Source organism: Sturnira hondurensis, unplaced genomic scaffold (assembly GCF_014824575.4).
Source record: "Sturnira hondurensis isolate 20B ecotype Veracruz unplaced genomic scaffold, ASM1482457v3 Scaffold0002597, whole genome shotgun sequence".
Taxonomy (NCBI): domain Eukaryota; kingdom Metazoa; phylum Chordata; class Mammalia; order Chiroptera; family Phyllostomidae; genus Sturnira; species Sturnira hondurensis.
The window spans coordinates 3258117-3274336 of NW_028075228.1; the positions used below are offsets into that span (position 1 = coordinate 3258117).

Below are 16220 nucleotides of genomic sequence, written 5' to 3' on the forward strand. Positions count from 1 at the left end.
TTTCCTGTGGCATAAAAATAATGTTTATATTATAGTTATAGCATTGCAACTATAACTCTAAAATATCATCCTTTTAAAATGGCAGTATTAGGTGATTGGCTTCTCCAGAAAAGAGCCCTCATAAGTTAACAAGACGTGCAAGATAGCAAATGAAACACAAAAACAGAAGAAGAAATCAAAGCCCATCCTACCTACGGAGCGGACTTGCATCCTCCTTTGCAGGGTTCAGGCAGCACCTACTGGTCCCGGGTGTTCTGCTCAGCCCCCTGAGATGCTGGTGTTGATGGGGTTCCCAAACAGAATCCCAGTCCTCTCATTCTTGTGCACATATTGTACTGTTTGTTTCCTCCCCCAGCACCCCCGCCCCCGCCGTAATCCACTGAGCCAGTCACTGAGAGGTTAACGAAAAAGCAACTTTATTCACAGAGGCTGAGACTTTGGGGTAACAAGACAGCCGATGGCAGCCGTTCCACCGCATTTTAGACTCACCACAGTGACCCTAGATCTCAACAAAGTTCTTCCGGTGGAGGACACTCGGCAGCTCACCGAAGCCCTCCCACCAGCCGGGGTGGGATGCCGTCGTGGAAACATTTAGGAGTTAGTAGCATGTGGCTCTAAGAATGAATTCTCAGAAAGTCAACTCTGTGCCCACTAACTATGAAATTATTATGATTGTCCTAAATGTCCTTTCCAACATATTAGCCAACAGGCTCTCTTGATGTAAAGTTTGTGTCCAGTTTCATACAAGCCCTGGAAACTATTTCAAAGTTACTTTGAAGACCTATCTCAGCCTGTCTCCAAGAACTCCCCACTTACTGTGCCTTTCCCACATCACGTAAAATCAAAGTAACAGAGGGCTTCCGAAAATCAAGTTCCAGAAGCCCCAAGACAACCCAAAGGCTGATCACGAGAGTTCAGATGCATTTTCTGAAAGCTACAAGCTGAACCAAACGGTGAAAATTTTCATCCTCTGAACCAGATCTCTGCTGCAGACCCCTGCCTTGCCACCCACCCCTCCCAGCAGACTTCTAGCCACCTCCCTAAGGGTGTATTTAGCTGTCGGCTCTGGGTCTGCTTAGTCGGAGTTGGAGGGAGGAGCAGGGTCATGTTGCAGACTTGGATGCTGTCGGCTGGGAATGTCTAAAAGAATCCTCCCACTGTGCCTTATGTTCCTTGGGGTCCGGAGAGGCCAGAGAGCGGCCTGCAGCCTGAATCGGCAGACCCCTTGCTCCTCCCGCCCCTGACACCCCCCTCCTTCTGCCTGCCCCTGATGTGTCTGCCTCACCCCACCTTTCACTGTGCAGCAGTCCTCCACTGCACGGCTCTGGAAAACGGGAATGCAGTCCAACCTAGATCTTGAAAAAAGCAGGGAAATCAAACATCTTAATGTTGTCTGAGACATCGCCCCTCCCCTCCACACACTTCCGGGCTCCCCTGAAACCTTTGATCCCTTCCGAACAAAAGCAAAGAGACAGGACGACTGCTGTGGCTGGGGACATGTGCGGGGAACAAGTGTGTGGGCTAGTGACTAAAGCTATGTTACATAGAGTGCGCCTTCTTAACAGTGGTTCACATAAATGTTCTCACAGGGCAATTGTTAGAATAAAAAGCATCAGGTACTTAGCCAAAGAATAGAACACGTTGTTGTTGTTGTTGTTGTTGTTTTTACCGCCCAGAAAGAAGAAAAAAAGAAAATTTCTGTATTTAAAGTAAAAACGTGGTTTCTCGTCTTCCACCTGGACCTTGGTGGTGAACCCTCAGCAGGCCTTAGCTCTGCCAAAGAACCTGAAAAACAGGGTCACTCTCAGCGTCCCCACACCTGGATCTCAGGGGCAAACCCCTCTGTGAACACCCATCTTCCCAAGGGGTGAAAGCCAAGGCCTGAGTCGCAGTGGTAACAGAGCCGGGGGAGCTGGGGATAAGCCCGAAAGCCAGTGGCTCTCAGACGGAAAGAACCACATTTCTCCCCTCTGTCCTGCTTGCGGGTTGCTCGGGCCTGCACGTGCCCCAGACGTGCAGGACCTGTGGTTGAGTGGCTGAAGACTGGCACCTTTAAACTGACCTGAGGTCAAGGTGTTCTCCTGCTCGCGCGGTAGGAGGTCTAAGATGGCCAACTCCCTGGGGACAGGATCTTTTTAATATCCTAAGACGTCCGGGTTCGAGAAGGTCCCCTCCAAGAAGGCCCCCCCCCACCTGCGTGCATAAGTTGGAAAGACCTTCCAAAGTCCACACCTCAGCCAAGGAAAAGGTCTTTAAGAAAAATAAGAAGCGAATTCTTCCCCCAGCGGTGGGAGCCGTGGCGGCTCACAAGTAGCTCAGACCCGGGCAGGGGAGAGAACGCTCCACCGTTCGCGTTACTGGAAGTGGAGCACGGTGTCGGGGAGCTGCAGGGGGAAGTAGGAGAGGAAAGGGATCCCGAGCTGGTAAAAGCCACCCTGGACGTGCGGGTCGAGCATTAGGGAAGCGTTGAAAGGTGGCTGGAGGTTAGCGGGGGTGGCAAGAATCGAGGTGCCGAGACAGCCGCTGGGCCCCTGCTTGGCAACTCCCAGGAGCTCGGCCCCTGCAGTTGGCTTCTGGTCCCGCCGCCCCGCCAGGATACTGTCTATGCTGAAGCTCTTGGACTTGTCGGAGCTCTTCGGAGAGGCGGGGCGCGGAGGGGACTCCCGGCCTTCCCTCGTGCGCCCTTGCTGGCCCACCGCCACTGCCGCTGCGACCTGGACGTTGTCTCCCGCATCCTGCTCTGGGGGCTCGGGCCCGGGGCAGAGGAGAGGTGCCGGCGTAGAGGAGCCTCTCCGGAGGGGCCAGGGACGCGGGGGCGCTCCCTCATGGCTGGGGGTTTCGGGGCCGGGGCTCTTTTCCTGGCTCCCCGCGTCTGGCTGCGCCTCTACGCCGCGCTCTTGCGTCTGGGGCTGAGACCGCTTGGCCTCAGGGACCCCGGGGCCGGGCTTGGGCTTCCTCTTCCGGCGACGGTAGTTGCCGTTCTCGAACATATCCAGGCAGCGAGGGTCCAGCGTCCAGTAGCTGCCTTTGCCCGGCCGCCCTTTCTCGCGGGGCACCTTGACGAAGCAGTCGTTGAGCGAGAGGTTGTGGCGGATGCTGTTCTGCCAGCCCTGCCTGTTGTCGTGGTAGAAGGGGAAGCGGTCCATGATGAACTGGTAGATGCCGTTGAGCGTGACCCTCTGCTCGGGCGCGTCCTGGATTGCCATGGCTATGAGAGCGATGTAGCTGTAGGGCGGCTTCTGGGGGGGCTCCGCCCGTCCCGCAGCCGCCAGAGCGGCAGCAGGGGCGAAGGCTAGAGGCAGCCCGGGTCTCTCGGGGCCGTACAGATAGAGCATGGGCGAGGCGGCCAGAGCAGGCAGCCGGGGACCGAAGAGGTGGCTCATGGCGAGCGGGAGCCGGTGATGCGCTCCCCGCGAAGCAAGCGACCCGGACGGGCTTAGGGACTGCGCCCAACGCCGCTAGGGCCCTCCCGGGGAGCCGGCCGTGCGTCTGTCCCCCGCTCTGCCGCTCTCCCCGGCCGCTCCACGCTCTGTCCCCTTCTTCATGGCTTCAGAAATGTTAAATAATTGTTGTAAGTTTGCTATTATATGTTGACTTAGCGCTGGAAAATAAATTGTCTATGATAAACAGTCGTTGTGTTCTCAGCCCACCCACATTAATTAAAATTTCATTGCTGAAAAACTCCAAGCTTTTCTCTCCACGTGTCTTTTTGATACCAGCCAATCGGTTTCAGGGCTATTCCTTCATTTGTTTATAGAATTAGTCTGTTGATAAGTCCGCCCACCCAAGTTGAATCAAGCTGTGTTTATTTGGAAAAATTTCCGGGCACCCAATATATAAACGCACTGATCTGATGTTTGAAATATCACGTCCACCCCTTGACGCTGTAAGCACACACAGTCAGCGAGGCAGGATGTGGACCGCGGTGGCTGGGAGCGGGGTCTGCCGGGCCAGGAAAGAGAGGTGGGGATGGGGGGCGGCGCGCAGGGGTAAGTTTTACTGCTGACCTAGGGGAGTCCCTGCAACCCCCGGGCCTCCCACAAAAGGTCTTTTCTTCTCCCCGGCTTAATCGGAGACGTAGACAGGGTACGGTCTCACAGAATGCCTTCTACGGTCTTTGAAAGCTTTTACATATGCGGTGGGGAGAGGCATCACTGTCTAAGAGGTTTGGGGGAGTCTGATGAGAAAGGATGCCATCCTCCTTGGAAAGATCCTGGGCATGCCCTGCAGGAGCCAGGGCCTTCGCTAGGTGGCTAGTATCCAAGAGGCAGCAAGCCTCGACCCCAAGGCTCCCTGGGAACCCGAGGAAGGGGACTTCCGGAGCCCACCTTTTCCTGAAGCGGAGGTATACAGTGCCAGGGAGCTGGAGAAGGGGTGCGTTACCTGGTCCAAAGCTCTGTTGAGCGAAGTTTCAAAACAAACCCGATTGGAGAGTTCCGGGAGAAAAATTTAAGGTCTTTCTGCTGGGACTGAGGTTGCAAGCAAGAAACACCATAAAAGGGGAATTTGGCAGCTGGCGCGGGGAGAACCGGTATTTGTGAATGCGGGTCTCTTGCTTTATATTCTGCGCTTTCCTGTTTATAACAAGGAGGGGGGTTATAACAACTTTACAAGTGCACGCAGCTGGCCCGTGATTACATTAAGCATTTGCAAAGCCTGTTTGGTCTCCTCAGACCCACCCACTCACTCTGGGGTTCAAGCACCCCCCACCCCAAAGGATTTTACACTTAGCCACGTCAGGCTTAGAATCAGAAACCCTGTGTGAGGCTGATTCGGTTGGAGGTAATTCTGCCCTCACTCCACCGCATTAGGAGGAGGGGTGCGTGTAGCGTGACTAGTTCCTGTTTGTGATGTCTGATTAATATTTTTTTAAGAAAAAAAAAACCACTCTGGATAACTGAATTAGCGTTTCATTGAGTAAATCGGCAGCGATGCCAAAGAGAAGAGGGAGGAATGGGGAGGCAGGTGGGCGTAGAAATTGCCCACGACTGGCTCCCACGGGGAATGGGAGGAGAGGTACTGAACGGGCACCAAGGGGTGGAGGATGGAGTGGGGCGCTGCCGCTCCTGCTGCCACAGAGAGGGGACATCACACTGCAGACTGGTTGAGAGTGCCCAGGAGAACTGCACCTCAAAATGGGGAGTCCAGAAGTTTGGAGGTTCTGGAGAGCCTGCCAGGGAGCGGATATGTTTGAAATACTGAAAAGAACGTGGCAATCAGGGTCGAAAAACCGGTTTGGGTGCAGGCACTTATTGAGGGAGAGCCAGGCCAGGCCCAAGGACACGTCCACGCCTCTGTCCAGGGAGCAGCATTTCTGACTGAGGCCGAGCCTCCCGGGCCTAGGTATTGAAGGCGGCCCTCTTGCCCGGAGGGGGCGGGGGCGCTGCCCTCTCTCTAGATCCCTGGCTCTCTGGCACTCACCAGAGCACTCCTTGTAACTCTGGAGAGGAAAAAAAGAGCCTCAATGACGTGCTTTTGCAACCCGCGGTCCCGCAGTCCCCGGGGTTCCCCAAACTCTCCAGATCAGCTCGCCCTCCGCAAGCTCAAGTTTGGATGCAGGTCGGTTTCCAGCCTCTAACAAACCCAGAGTAAGATAAAAGGATGTCACTACGCACCACCACCCCCATCTCCGCACTCTGAGCCCTTCTTGGAACTTCCCGGGCAACCGGAGTCCAGTATGCACATCCCCGCCTCTCTGGAAAGGCGCGCCGCAGCGACGCTTCTTCTGAACTCGAAGGCAAATCAGAGCTTGAATTCGTACAATAATAAACACCACCCAATTTGGGCATGGGCCGGACGCAGGAGGAGACATGCGCGGCTGGTGGGCGGGGCACTGATAGTAAAGCGGGGATTCGGGGGAGAAAAACCCGAGTTTTAGTTGCGGTCTGGAGAGCGTATGTGGTGGAGTTTGCTGAAGTTTGCAACGTTTCTCGGAGGATGTAGCCATAGAACTCGGGCCTGGCACCCCAATCCGGCTCCCGCGAGGAGACGACTGCTGGGCTCCCAGGCCACGAGACTTGTAATGCAGTAGGAAGGACAGCGCTGGGGCATATTTCCGGGGAGCGCAAGGCACAAGCCCTTTCGTCTGAGATCGGATGCGCCCTCGTGCGGAAGCTCTGTCCACTGAGGACGGAGCCGAGGCCCGGGCAGGCGCGGGGCGGGGGTGGGGGGTGCAGACGAGCGTTGGAGGCAGCGGGCAGAGTGGGTGTCCCAGACAGCCAGGTGGAGACACTGAAAGTTTCAAAGTTCCCTGTAGGTTCATAAGTCTTCAGATCCCAGAAGAGGGCATTCATGTCTGAAGTCAGTGCAAGGGCTTCTACCAGCCTGCAGGCAAGCCCTGAGATTCCCGTATGCTCCACGGAGGATCATAGCGCTTCCAGGTCCGGGGCCCCAGCAGAAATCGGGCTCAGTGCGGTATGGAAACAGCAGACAACACCATTCCCAGCCCCCACCTTTCAGGAGAAAGCCTTCTCCTTGCGCAGGCAGGGCAGCGGCCAGGCACACACCAGGACCAAAGCGACCTCAGAAAAAGAGGCTGAAGAGGAGAGAGGAGCTCCAGTCACCACCTGCTCACTACCAGGGGCGGCTACCCTTCCTCTGCTCAGCCGGTGCATTACAAAGCAGAGGGACAGTCGAGTTAAGGACGACCTGTGTCAGCTCTCCTGATCCGTGCCTCACTGCCTAAGGGTGAAGACAGTTAATACATTCAGCTCTACCATGTGTGAGAAGACTGAGGGCAGGAAGACGCAAGACTTAGCAAGTACACCTTACTGACATCCTAAAAACCTTGGAAAGGATGGTGGTAATAAGGGTACTACTGATAACTAAAATGTCCTGGAGGCAGTTATGTGCCAGCACCGTTCTAAGTGCTTTCCTCGTGTTAGATCATTCCACAGCAACCCCGAGAAACAAAGCTTTATCGTTCCCATTCTTCAGAGTCAGAAGCTGAGGCCGAGAAGTTAACTCATCCCAGGTCCTCCTTGAGAGTGTTGCAAAGCCAGAAAAAAAAAATCGCATTGTAATTGCCCTCGTGTGTGGATGCTAAGGGCCCTGTGGCAGTTCTCTTAGGAACACTTGCAGCATCTGTGAGAGATGAGATGATCATCCATCTCACAGATGACGAAACTGAGGCTGGGCACAAAACACCCTGAGACATCGGAGGTGGTAAATAGCAGAACAGAAATCAGAAACCACACTTTTTCCTCCAAAGGTAGATTCTCTGAGGTCTGTCCGTCTCGGGTGTCCGTGAGAGGCCCCCAGATATGTGCCTAGAGTAAGCAAAGGCAGGGGGCCCTCCAGAGAGGGGAGGCCATTGGGCACCGCAGGGCCGGGAGATGTGGGCATTAAAAGTAGGGAACCTAGACGTGGCTGGTGTAGCTCAGTGGTTTGAGTGCGGGCCTGCGAACCACAGTATTTCGATTCGATTCCCAGTCAGGGCCCATGTCTGGGTTGCAGGCCATTCCCCAGCAGGGGACTCACAAAAGGCAAAAGAGAAATACATCGATATTTCTCTCCCTCTCTCCTTCCCTTCCCCTCTAAAGTTAAATAAATAAAATCTTTTTTTTAAAGTAGGAAACCGAGAGTCCTCATACCCCACTAAAACCCAGGAGATGCTTTCCTCCCCACCTTCCCCTCCCACTTTGAAAGGACTGGGGAGCAGGGTCTTCTGCTGCTTCTCTGCGGGGGGGGGGGAGTGGAGGGGGCACTGAGCCGTGAAGGTAACCGTTGTCTGGTCAGCTGATGCTGAGTGAAGCCCAGACAGCAGGGTGAATCACTGATTGTTTTAGAGCTCATCTTGTTCCCAGAAGTGATTTAGAGGGTCTAAAATGGGGCAGCCAGGGCACATACTGCCCTTCCCAAGCAGCTTAGCCTGATACATGCAGTCCATTGAGACCAGCGATTCCTTGCTCTTCTGTTACCCAAGGGAACCCAAACATCTAACCGTGTGTCCCTCCCATGGCCTGGGCCCTGTGAAGGCACTTCCACCTTGTGTGCTGGATTCATTAACCTCCACGATAGCCCTATTCGGTGGTCCTGTCATTTTTTCAGTTGAGAAACGAACCCAGACAGCGAGAGATAGCATGCCCCAGGTCACATGAACCCTCCGCTGGCCTGTGCAGAGGGCCTAAGCTGATGTGCGTGTGTGTGTATGTGTGGATTCAGCTCAGAGAAAAAGGCTCCACTGAGGAGCCTGCCTGCAAAAATAACACGAAGGCAGAGAGAGCCCAGAGGGGCTGCTGGGAAAGGGAAGGCCCAGGGCCAAGGGCCACGAAGTCATGGGTCAGGGTGGTCTCTCTGGACTCCATGACCTCCTAGCCTGGGTGGGCATAGACAGAGCACAAAACTCTACCCCAGGCTCAGGAGACCAGCGACTACCCTCCCAAGGCTCCCCAGTTCCCTTCCCTTAAAGGGCCCTGCAATGCCAGCAAGCTCATCAATCTGTCAACCCGTCCCCTTCCCTTCCCTCCACTTCAGCTTTTCACACCCTCACAGCCCAGGATAAAGCACCGCCCCCACCCCCACCCCCCCACCATGAGCCCAACCCTGGAGAAACCCCAGCGCCAGAGAGACACATTCAGGACTCAGACCCTACACCAGCGATGCCTCTCTGTCTCTGCTGCACAGCAGGCGCGTTGCAAAAGCGAGAGAAAGGCTCGCACAAGTCCAGGCAGTGGCATCTTCCCAGGCACAGTGGCCGTCCCTGACCGTGGCAGCCTTGCCTTCCAAACTCCCTGAAACATTCCACCCCCTTCCTCACATGCCTATGTCAAAAAGCAAACATTTCAAACATCTTGGTGAGCTGAGGCCACGCAAGAAAGAGGCAGGCAGGGAATGCGTCTCAAAGTTTGGGAAAGCATTCCAAATATGTGGGGCCAGAAAGCAGTCACTGGTGACTCCGACCCAGCGTGTCCTGCTCACCTGGAGTCCAGCCCCCAGCGGTCTCTGGCCTGGCTGATACTAACACGCAAACCCTCTGGTTTCTACTTGTCCCTTCCCGCCACACTGGGAGGCAGGAGTGTACTGACCAGGGATGACCCTGGGCATATATTCCGTGAGACGTCAGGTACAGGCTCCAAGGCCCCAGCACATGCTCGAGAAACTTAGTTCTGCGAATAAATCAAATGTATCTTTCCTTGACGTCAGTCTCTCTAGCCACCTCAAGTTTATGGTTATTAATAAATTCCCATCAGGCTAACCTTGCCCAATATCTTGTCTAGTTTTTTGAATTTGGGGTGGGGAGAGGAGCCAGGAGGCAAGCGTTCAGCCACAGGGACTTTTTTCCCCCAAAGGGAACCTGGGAACTCTGCTCTCTGTGCTAAGTGCAGCTCACAAGCCTCTCCCAGGCCCGGAGGTGACCCCCAGGCAGTCTTGGGGTAGAGGGGAGGAGATGGACCCCGAAAGATTTATGAGCCATGTGCCGAAGTTCCCAGGACCCTGCCGTTTTCTTCCCTCCAAGTTGGATCTTCACTTCTTGCCATCAGAGAGGGGAGACGAATAACCAAGGGCCACAGCCCCAGCTGTGCTGGGGGCGGGGGAAGTGCTGGGCTGCCTGAAATGCCCTTGCACTCACCTGGTCGTGCTACAGATGAGAAGACCCAGACCAGAGAGGGAGCCATCCGTCCACAGAGCGAGATGTGGTCTTCTAACTCCCAGCCCAGTGCTCCAGCAGTTCCAGGGTACAAATCACCACTGATTTTGGCGGCCACAGAGACAGGCCACTTGAATCAGAGCAGGGAGATCCAGCCAGCCACACACCCAAGTCAGGTTTGGGAAGAGAGGTCGGAACGGGGTGGCACACCAGCAGTGCTTTCTCCCGGAGAGCGGTGAGGTTGGGGCATCGGTTGGAGTCTTACGAGAAGCAGAGGACGGCAGCTTCTGCGGGGCTGGGACTGTTCAGGGTGCTCGGGGGCCACGAGGTCTCTCCAGGCAGCCCGCATCTGTCAGAGCTGGACCCTGTTTAGAGACACAGTCCACCCAGCCAGGGCCAGTCCAAGAGGCAGGGTTAACTTCGAGGGTAATGGTTCCTGCTGTGGCCTTCGGGTTGCTTCCATGTTATTTGCAGTATCTTTGAGACCTGCAAAACTATATCTTATTGGGTCAGGAAGGAACATGGTTATCAGACATGGCTTTATGCAAACTTTATCCGGGGAGCCTCCAACGGACTCTCGGGCCCTTCTGTCCTGGATCTCCTTTCCCCTTCTCTTGAAAGGCCCCAGGCCTCCTGAGGACCAACTGGCTGAAGGAAGGAGCAGCAAATGGATCAGAGAAGCAGACAGCCCGTACCTGGCACTCAGTCTTTGCACCCAGGCAGCAGAGGTGCAGGGCCTGAGAAGTCGAGAAAAGCAGCCCAGCTGATGTCTGGACTCCCAGCTGCTCAAGGTGTAAGTGCTTCAGGGTCCTCCCGCTCCGTGGGGAGCAACAGATGCCTGAGGCTGCCGCCAAGCCCTTAGGCCCAAGGCTGGGCTGAGCCAGGTCTGAGCTCAGCACCCAGCACACTGGCCGGCCGGCCGGCACTGACCCACACCTGCCTTGGCCCCTAGTGCTTCAGACTGAGAGATCTCGAGGTGACGCCACACACCCCAGCCCTCCACATTGCCACCTGGATAAAGGCCCAAACACAATCCCCCAAGTTGCCCATGTTCCCAAGGGAATGGAAGGGCCCCTCGACATGGTCTCCACCCAACTGGGGGAAACCTTTCTGGAGCTACCCACTCTGGTGATTGGCCCACACACAGCGGGACATCTTTAAGAAGCCTTCCGGGAGGTAGAAGACCCAGGGTGATTTCAGAGGCGGTGCGGGTCTGTCGTCGTACTCCATCCCATTTCTCTCTCCCTCATTCTCCATGTGTCTACAGAGCTGGCCTGAGTGCCAGGACTTAAGATGAGGGCAACCTTTTGGGGGAGACTTTCTGAAACACCCGAGAAAAGAGAACGTCAGCTACAATACTGCCCTCCTCTCCTGCGGCAAACAGCGTAATCGAAACAGGAGCAAAATGAAACCAGCTTGCCAGAGCTGGGCAAGGAGCAGGGCCGCCTCTTTCTGCAGTTCACAGAGGGAGTTTCTCTCTGTGTGTGTGTCTGTATCTCTCTGTCGCTGGCGGGTCCAGCTCACCCAACCAAAGCACTGTGGCCTGGAGGCCGGCTAAAGCCCAGGGCGGAGCACTGGGGCTCCCCGACCCTGCACATTGTGAAAAGGAATAAAATGCAGGGGTTTTTTTTGTTGTTTGTTTGTTTGTTTGTTTGTACCACATGCCACCTCTGGAGCCACAGATTGAAAGAATCTGTGTCATGCATATGGGGACATGCATAGTGCCCAAACCTCCCCCAACTTCATCTCAGCATAACACAGGACATAACGCCAGTTTTAAAACAACCGTACAGCACCCAGGTTACGTTCCACACCGTTACATCAGACAGAATCACCTTTTGGGAGATCATCCTAGCCTGAGATGTTAGGGTCACAGGGAGCTCGTGCCTCGGTGAGGTACAGCTCACCTACTGGGGTGAGAAACATTCCCCAATTTGGACAGGAAGACCAGCAGGAGAGTTGTAGGTTTCAGCCTGTTCAATAGATAACGAAGCCTTTTTTCCTTGGCTACATCTCACAAATGTGGTGTTGCTAATAAAGTAAAAAAGAAGAGATAATCAAAATTAAAAAGAAAAAGAATCTCCCTGTTATTTAAAGTCTGCAAAAAGTTGATACATTTAATCCTAAAAGCACTGGAAATTATTTTTGAAGGGCAGTGAAGCTTTATGATTTTTCACTGCAATAGGGTAAAGATTTAGAAATCGAATCAAGAAGTAAAGAGATCTGAACCCCCACCTCTGGTCTGGCCACTCTGGGGATGGTTGCTGAATGCTGCAGACTCAGTCGCCTTCAGACCTTCCCTGGCCCAGTTCGAACTCTCCTTCGTGCAACCATTAAAGCGGACGGGGAAGTCCGCATTTTAGGAAACGCAGCAGAGGAAGGACGCCCCTGCTTTGTAGTTCACTAACAAAAAATATGTTTCCTTCCCTCACTGAATCGGGGGTGGCTGGACATGCAGATGGAGCGCCACTGTCTTGACAATCGGCATGTTCTTTTTTTTTTTTTTCTGCACTTAGCAAAACGCATTACAGCAAACGACATTACAGCACGCAGTTGCTTCAGCAGACTGGCCTCAGCCGTGTGAAATTCTGAATTAATTGAAAGCCTTGTTGTCATGAAGAAGACACTAGAGAAGTGCCCCCATTCCTCTGTGATTTTATATATATATATATATATATATATATTCTGTATATATATATCTATATCAGATATATATATATATCTATATATATCTGTCTGTCTACATATTTACCCACCTGTATAAAAAATAATCAAAACAGGTGTATTTGCAGACCCACCTTGTTGCTGCTTTTTAAAATGCGAGTACACAAACACACTGCTTGTTGGGCAGAAAAACAACACGGGTTTATTTTAAGGTAAGTACAACAATTAAGGCCACATAAGACAAACATAGGTGAAGTTAAATTTTTTGAAGTTTTTTTTTTCTTTTAGGAATGCTCAGGGAGAAATCTACTATACAAAACCATCACACTTTTGTAAATAAAAAGTATCAGATACTTGACTTCTCTGTCAGCCAACAACAACAAAAAATAAATTATTTTCTTGTTTTGTAAAAGACCTACAACTGGGAAAAGAATTATACCTCATAATTGTACAGGAGGAAAACCCCACATGGGTTTTCTGAATTTTCAATTGGACAGAAATGGTTGGGCAAGATGAAAACTATCCAGTGAACTCAACTTTAAATATTATATTAATGGCTCTGAACAACAACAACAAAACAGCCTGGTCACGAACCCGCTCATTTGTACGGCGCGGTTAGAGAGAATCAAAATTACACACAGCACGCACGCGGTCTGCAGAGACCCCTACAAACGCACGGAGGTCTCCACAGAGAGTCATTACTGGGCCGCTCTGATATTTGGTCCATCACTCAATTTCGGAAACCCCGAGTGGAGCAGAGAGCACCGACCGCCATCCTGCTAGGGGAGGGGGATTTAAACATCAATATTCATTTCGTTGGGCTGCGTCCCTTCATGGGGAAGCCCCTTGAGAATCTCAGAAACGGGGCGGCAAATTAAAGTTACCTGCAGCTTCCCAGAGGGCTGAAGCTGGCGCGCGCGCTCTGCTCCCGGGTCTGAGAAAAAGTGGGTGGACGAGTTTGGTCCTCCTCTGCGTCGCTGCAAGCCCGAACTGTCCGAGAGGGTCGCGTCTGCGAGACGAAGCCAGAGCGCGGAGCGCCGGTCGGGGTCAGTATTTCGTGCAGTCGTAGGAATAGGGGGCGGCATGGCGGTACAGGGACGGCGTGGACCTGTAGGGCAGCTGACAGCTTGCGTTGCCGCTCACCTGGGGTTCCCCGAGGGTCGAGTTCTCAATCCCTAGGCGGTGGGAGTTGAACATCTCCCGGACGTTGGGAAAAGTCTGCTGCTGGGCCGCAAACGTGTGACCGGGGAGGTGGTTCAGGTCCCCGCTGTGGTTAAGATACCAGGAGGCCGCCTGGGCCGCGGCGGCCCCGGGCTGCGGGGCCGACTGGGGCTGGGGAGCCGGCGGAGGTGGCGGCGCCTGTGGGTGGTGGTGGCCGTGATGTTGGTGGTGGTGTCCAGCGGCGGCGAGCGCGCCTTCTTGGCCCGCGGCGAGGTTGAGGGCGCTCAGGGGCGACGTGGGTCCGCTCTGGTGGTCCGAGAGGGCCTCGTCCAGCGCGGGCGGGACGCACATGTGCGCCGGCCGCTCGGCGCCGGTGTACAGGCTCATCGCGCGCATGCTGCATTGGTAGCCCCCGGCCGCCCCGGCCTCCAGGCCCTGCGTACACGGCTGACCGTAGGCAGCGGGCGGCGCGGCGGCGTAGGGCAGCGCCAGCGGCGGAACCACCAGGCCCGCACGCCCAGCAACCGGGCTCAGCTCGCCGCCCGGCGGCGACGTTCGCAGCGTCATGATATTCTCCACGCTGAAGCCCGGCAGCCCGTTGGGCGCGCCTGCGTGGTGTTCCGGCAGCGAGCCGTCGGGGGAGCCTGCGGGAGTGGAGGCCGCGCTTCGCGGGCTGCCCTGCAGCGCGCTCTCGGGGCTTAGCGTCTCCACCTTGGTGATCACCGGCAGCGCCGGCGACGCCGCCTCACTCTTGATCACCACCTTCTTCTCGGCCTCCTTGGGGGCGTCCGCTAGGGGGGGCCCAGACGGGGCGCCCTTGGACGTTGCCGGGGGCGGCTCCTTGAGGTGGGCCCGCTCCTCCTTCTCCTTGGGCACGTCCTTCTTCTTGAAGCGCCGGCGGCGCCGCAGGAAGCTGCCGTTCTCGAACATGTTGTAGGAGTCTGGGTCCAGGGTCCAGTAGCTACCCTTGCCAGGTTTCTTGTCATCCCGGGGCACCTTGACGAAGCACTCGTTGAGCGAGAGGTTGTGGCGGATGCTGTTCTGCCAGCCCTGCTTGTTCTCCCTGTAGAAGGGGAAGCGGTCCATGATGAACTGGTAGATGCCGTTCAGGGTGATCTTCTTTTCGGGCGCGTTTTGGATCGCCATGGTTATGAGCGCTATGTAGCTGTAGGGCGGCTTTACCAGGTCTTTGGGCGCCGCAGGCTGGTGGTGGTGGTAAGGCGCATAGGAGCGGCCCATGCCCGCGCCGTATTGCTCCGGGTGGCCCGAGTAGACACCCATAGGGCTGGCCATGCCGCCGTAGCTGCCTGCCGCCCGGTAGTAATTTTGCTCGCTCAAGTAGGGCACCACTCCCAGGGCATTGGGGTCGGACACGGAGTAGCGCGCCTGCATGCTGCGTCCGAGACCGCTCGCCACTGCTTGTTCGCACGGACGGTGAGGAAGGCCCGGAGACAAGCGAGAGAGGGAGAGAAAGAAATGAGAGAGAGAGAAAGCAGCGGGGGAGGGGGGCCTCCGGTGCCTGAAAGCCTTGGGGGCGAGGTGCAGGAGCACCGGCGCCCGCCTTCGGACGGAGAAGGGGCGCTGGTTTTCAGCGAACCGGGCGGATCAGCATCCTGCAGGGCGCGCCCTGGGCGAGCGCAGCGCCGGCCCCTGCTCGCTAGCTAGCTCTCAGGACTCGGCGGGTGGCAGCCCGGGCGGCGGCTGGGGACGCAGCGGAGACGCCACGCGCGCGGTGGACCAAGGCTGGCCCCCTGGTCCGTTCCAGGAGGGGGAAGGCGGCTCTCCAAGCGACCCAGCAAATCGGTAGCCCTGAGGGTCAGCGAGCTGGGGTCCAGATTGCTTGCCCTGCCGAGCCCGGAAAAAGAAGCAAAGTCCCTTTTAGGGATTGGGAAAAGTTTCAAAAGTCGTCTTGCTGAAAGCGAGTTTTTACTTTTCACCGGCCACGCCCCCTCCGAGAACTTTGGACCAATAGCTCGGCAGCTGTGGGGAGTTAGCAGCCAATCAGGGCGAGGAGCGCCGAATCCGTCGGCTCTAAGACCCAGACGCTGAGAGGCAGACTTTAACGCAGGTCAGTCTAAACTTGAAAAGATTTTTTTCAAGAAAAGTTATATCTTATTAAATTTTATTTTATTATCACATTTTGTTTAGTGGGCCCACGTGCCCAGAACAAAAATAAGCCACTCTCCTTAGCAAAAAAGTTAGTTTGAAATATAAAAGCAAATTAATTAATGTAGTCAAATATCTCTCTCCCCAAAGACCTTGTAAGTAGCCAAGACCCTGGGACTATTTTTCTTATTAATGAGTGATGAGGCGAATAATTAGATTTCCTAATTGTTGGGGCCCAGGTGTAATGGATTCAAAGCAAACGTGCTGGATTGGCATAGAAGGGGCCTCCCCTGGATGTTGTTATTATTTCAGCAAATAATTAATAATCAACAGGGACCTTCCAGGTTCAGGGCCGTCAGGAACAACCTACGAAGGTTTTAGGGGTAAATTACAGAAATGGAGTGCCCCTGGCCTACCTGAGGATGCTCGCCACAACGCCGGTGGGGAAGAGGCGCCGCAGCGGAAAGGAGCAGTATCTTGAGAATTTAATCCTCTAAATTCTCCGTGGGTTCGGTACATCACCCGCGTCACGGTGGACAGTTTCGCGGAATTTGGGACAGACTGTTAAATAACTCCGCTCAGTGCCCCCTCTCCCTTCCCGAGTAGACGCCTGCAGCCCACTGACTCCAGCCTCGCCGCGGCAGTTTTTCCCCCAGGAGGAATTCCCTTTGACGGGCTGACTCCCGCGCTCCCGAAAGCC

The 16220-nt window shown here is 54.9% G+C and overlaps 2 protein-coding genes across 6 annotated transcripts; both read right to left on the minus strand.

The window, feature by feature from the left end:
- Positions 1-1286: 1286 nt before the first annotated feature.
- On the minus strand, positions 1287-11122 carry FOXL1 (forkhead box L1). 5 transcript variants are annotated; one of them, XM_037040234.1, is made up of 3 exons: positions 5636-5737; positions 5422-5440; positions 1287-5170 (listed from the first exon to the last, which is right to left on the minus strand). In XM_037040234.1, exon 3 carries the CDS (start codon positions 3381-3383, stop codon positions 2355-2357), a length of 1029 nt encoding a protein of 342 aa, XP_036896129.1. In that variant the 5' UTR covers positions 3384-5170; positions 5422-5440; positions 5636-5737; the 3' UTR covers positions 1287-2354. The 5 variants fall into 5 exon arrangements, with proteins under 5 accessions (XP_036896129.1, XP_036896127.1, XP_036896130.1 ...); XM_037040232.1 differs by having other exon boundaries at positions 5616-5737; XM_037040235.1 differs by lacking the exons at positions 5422-5440; positions 5636-5737 and adding an exon at positions 9572-11122.
- Positions 11123-12524: 1402 nt separating this feature from the next.
- On the minus strand, positions 12525-15423 carry FOXC2 (forkhead box C2). The gene has a single exon (XM_037040236.1). The coding sequence runs from the start codon at positions 14804-14806 to the stop codon at positions 13301-13303; it is 1506 nt and encodes a 501-aa protein (XP_036896131.1). The 5' UTR covers positions 14807-15423; the 3' UTR covers positions 12525-13300.
- Between the last annotated feature and the right edge of the window lie 797 nt (positions 15424-16220).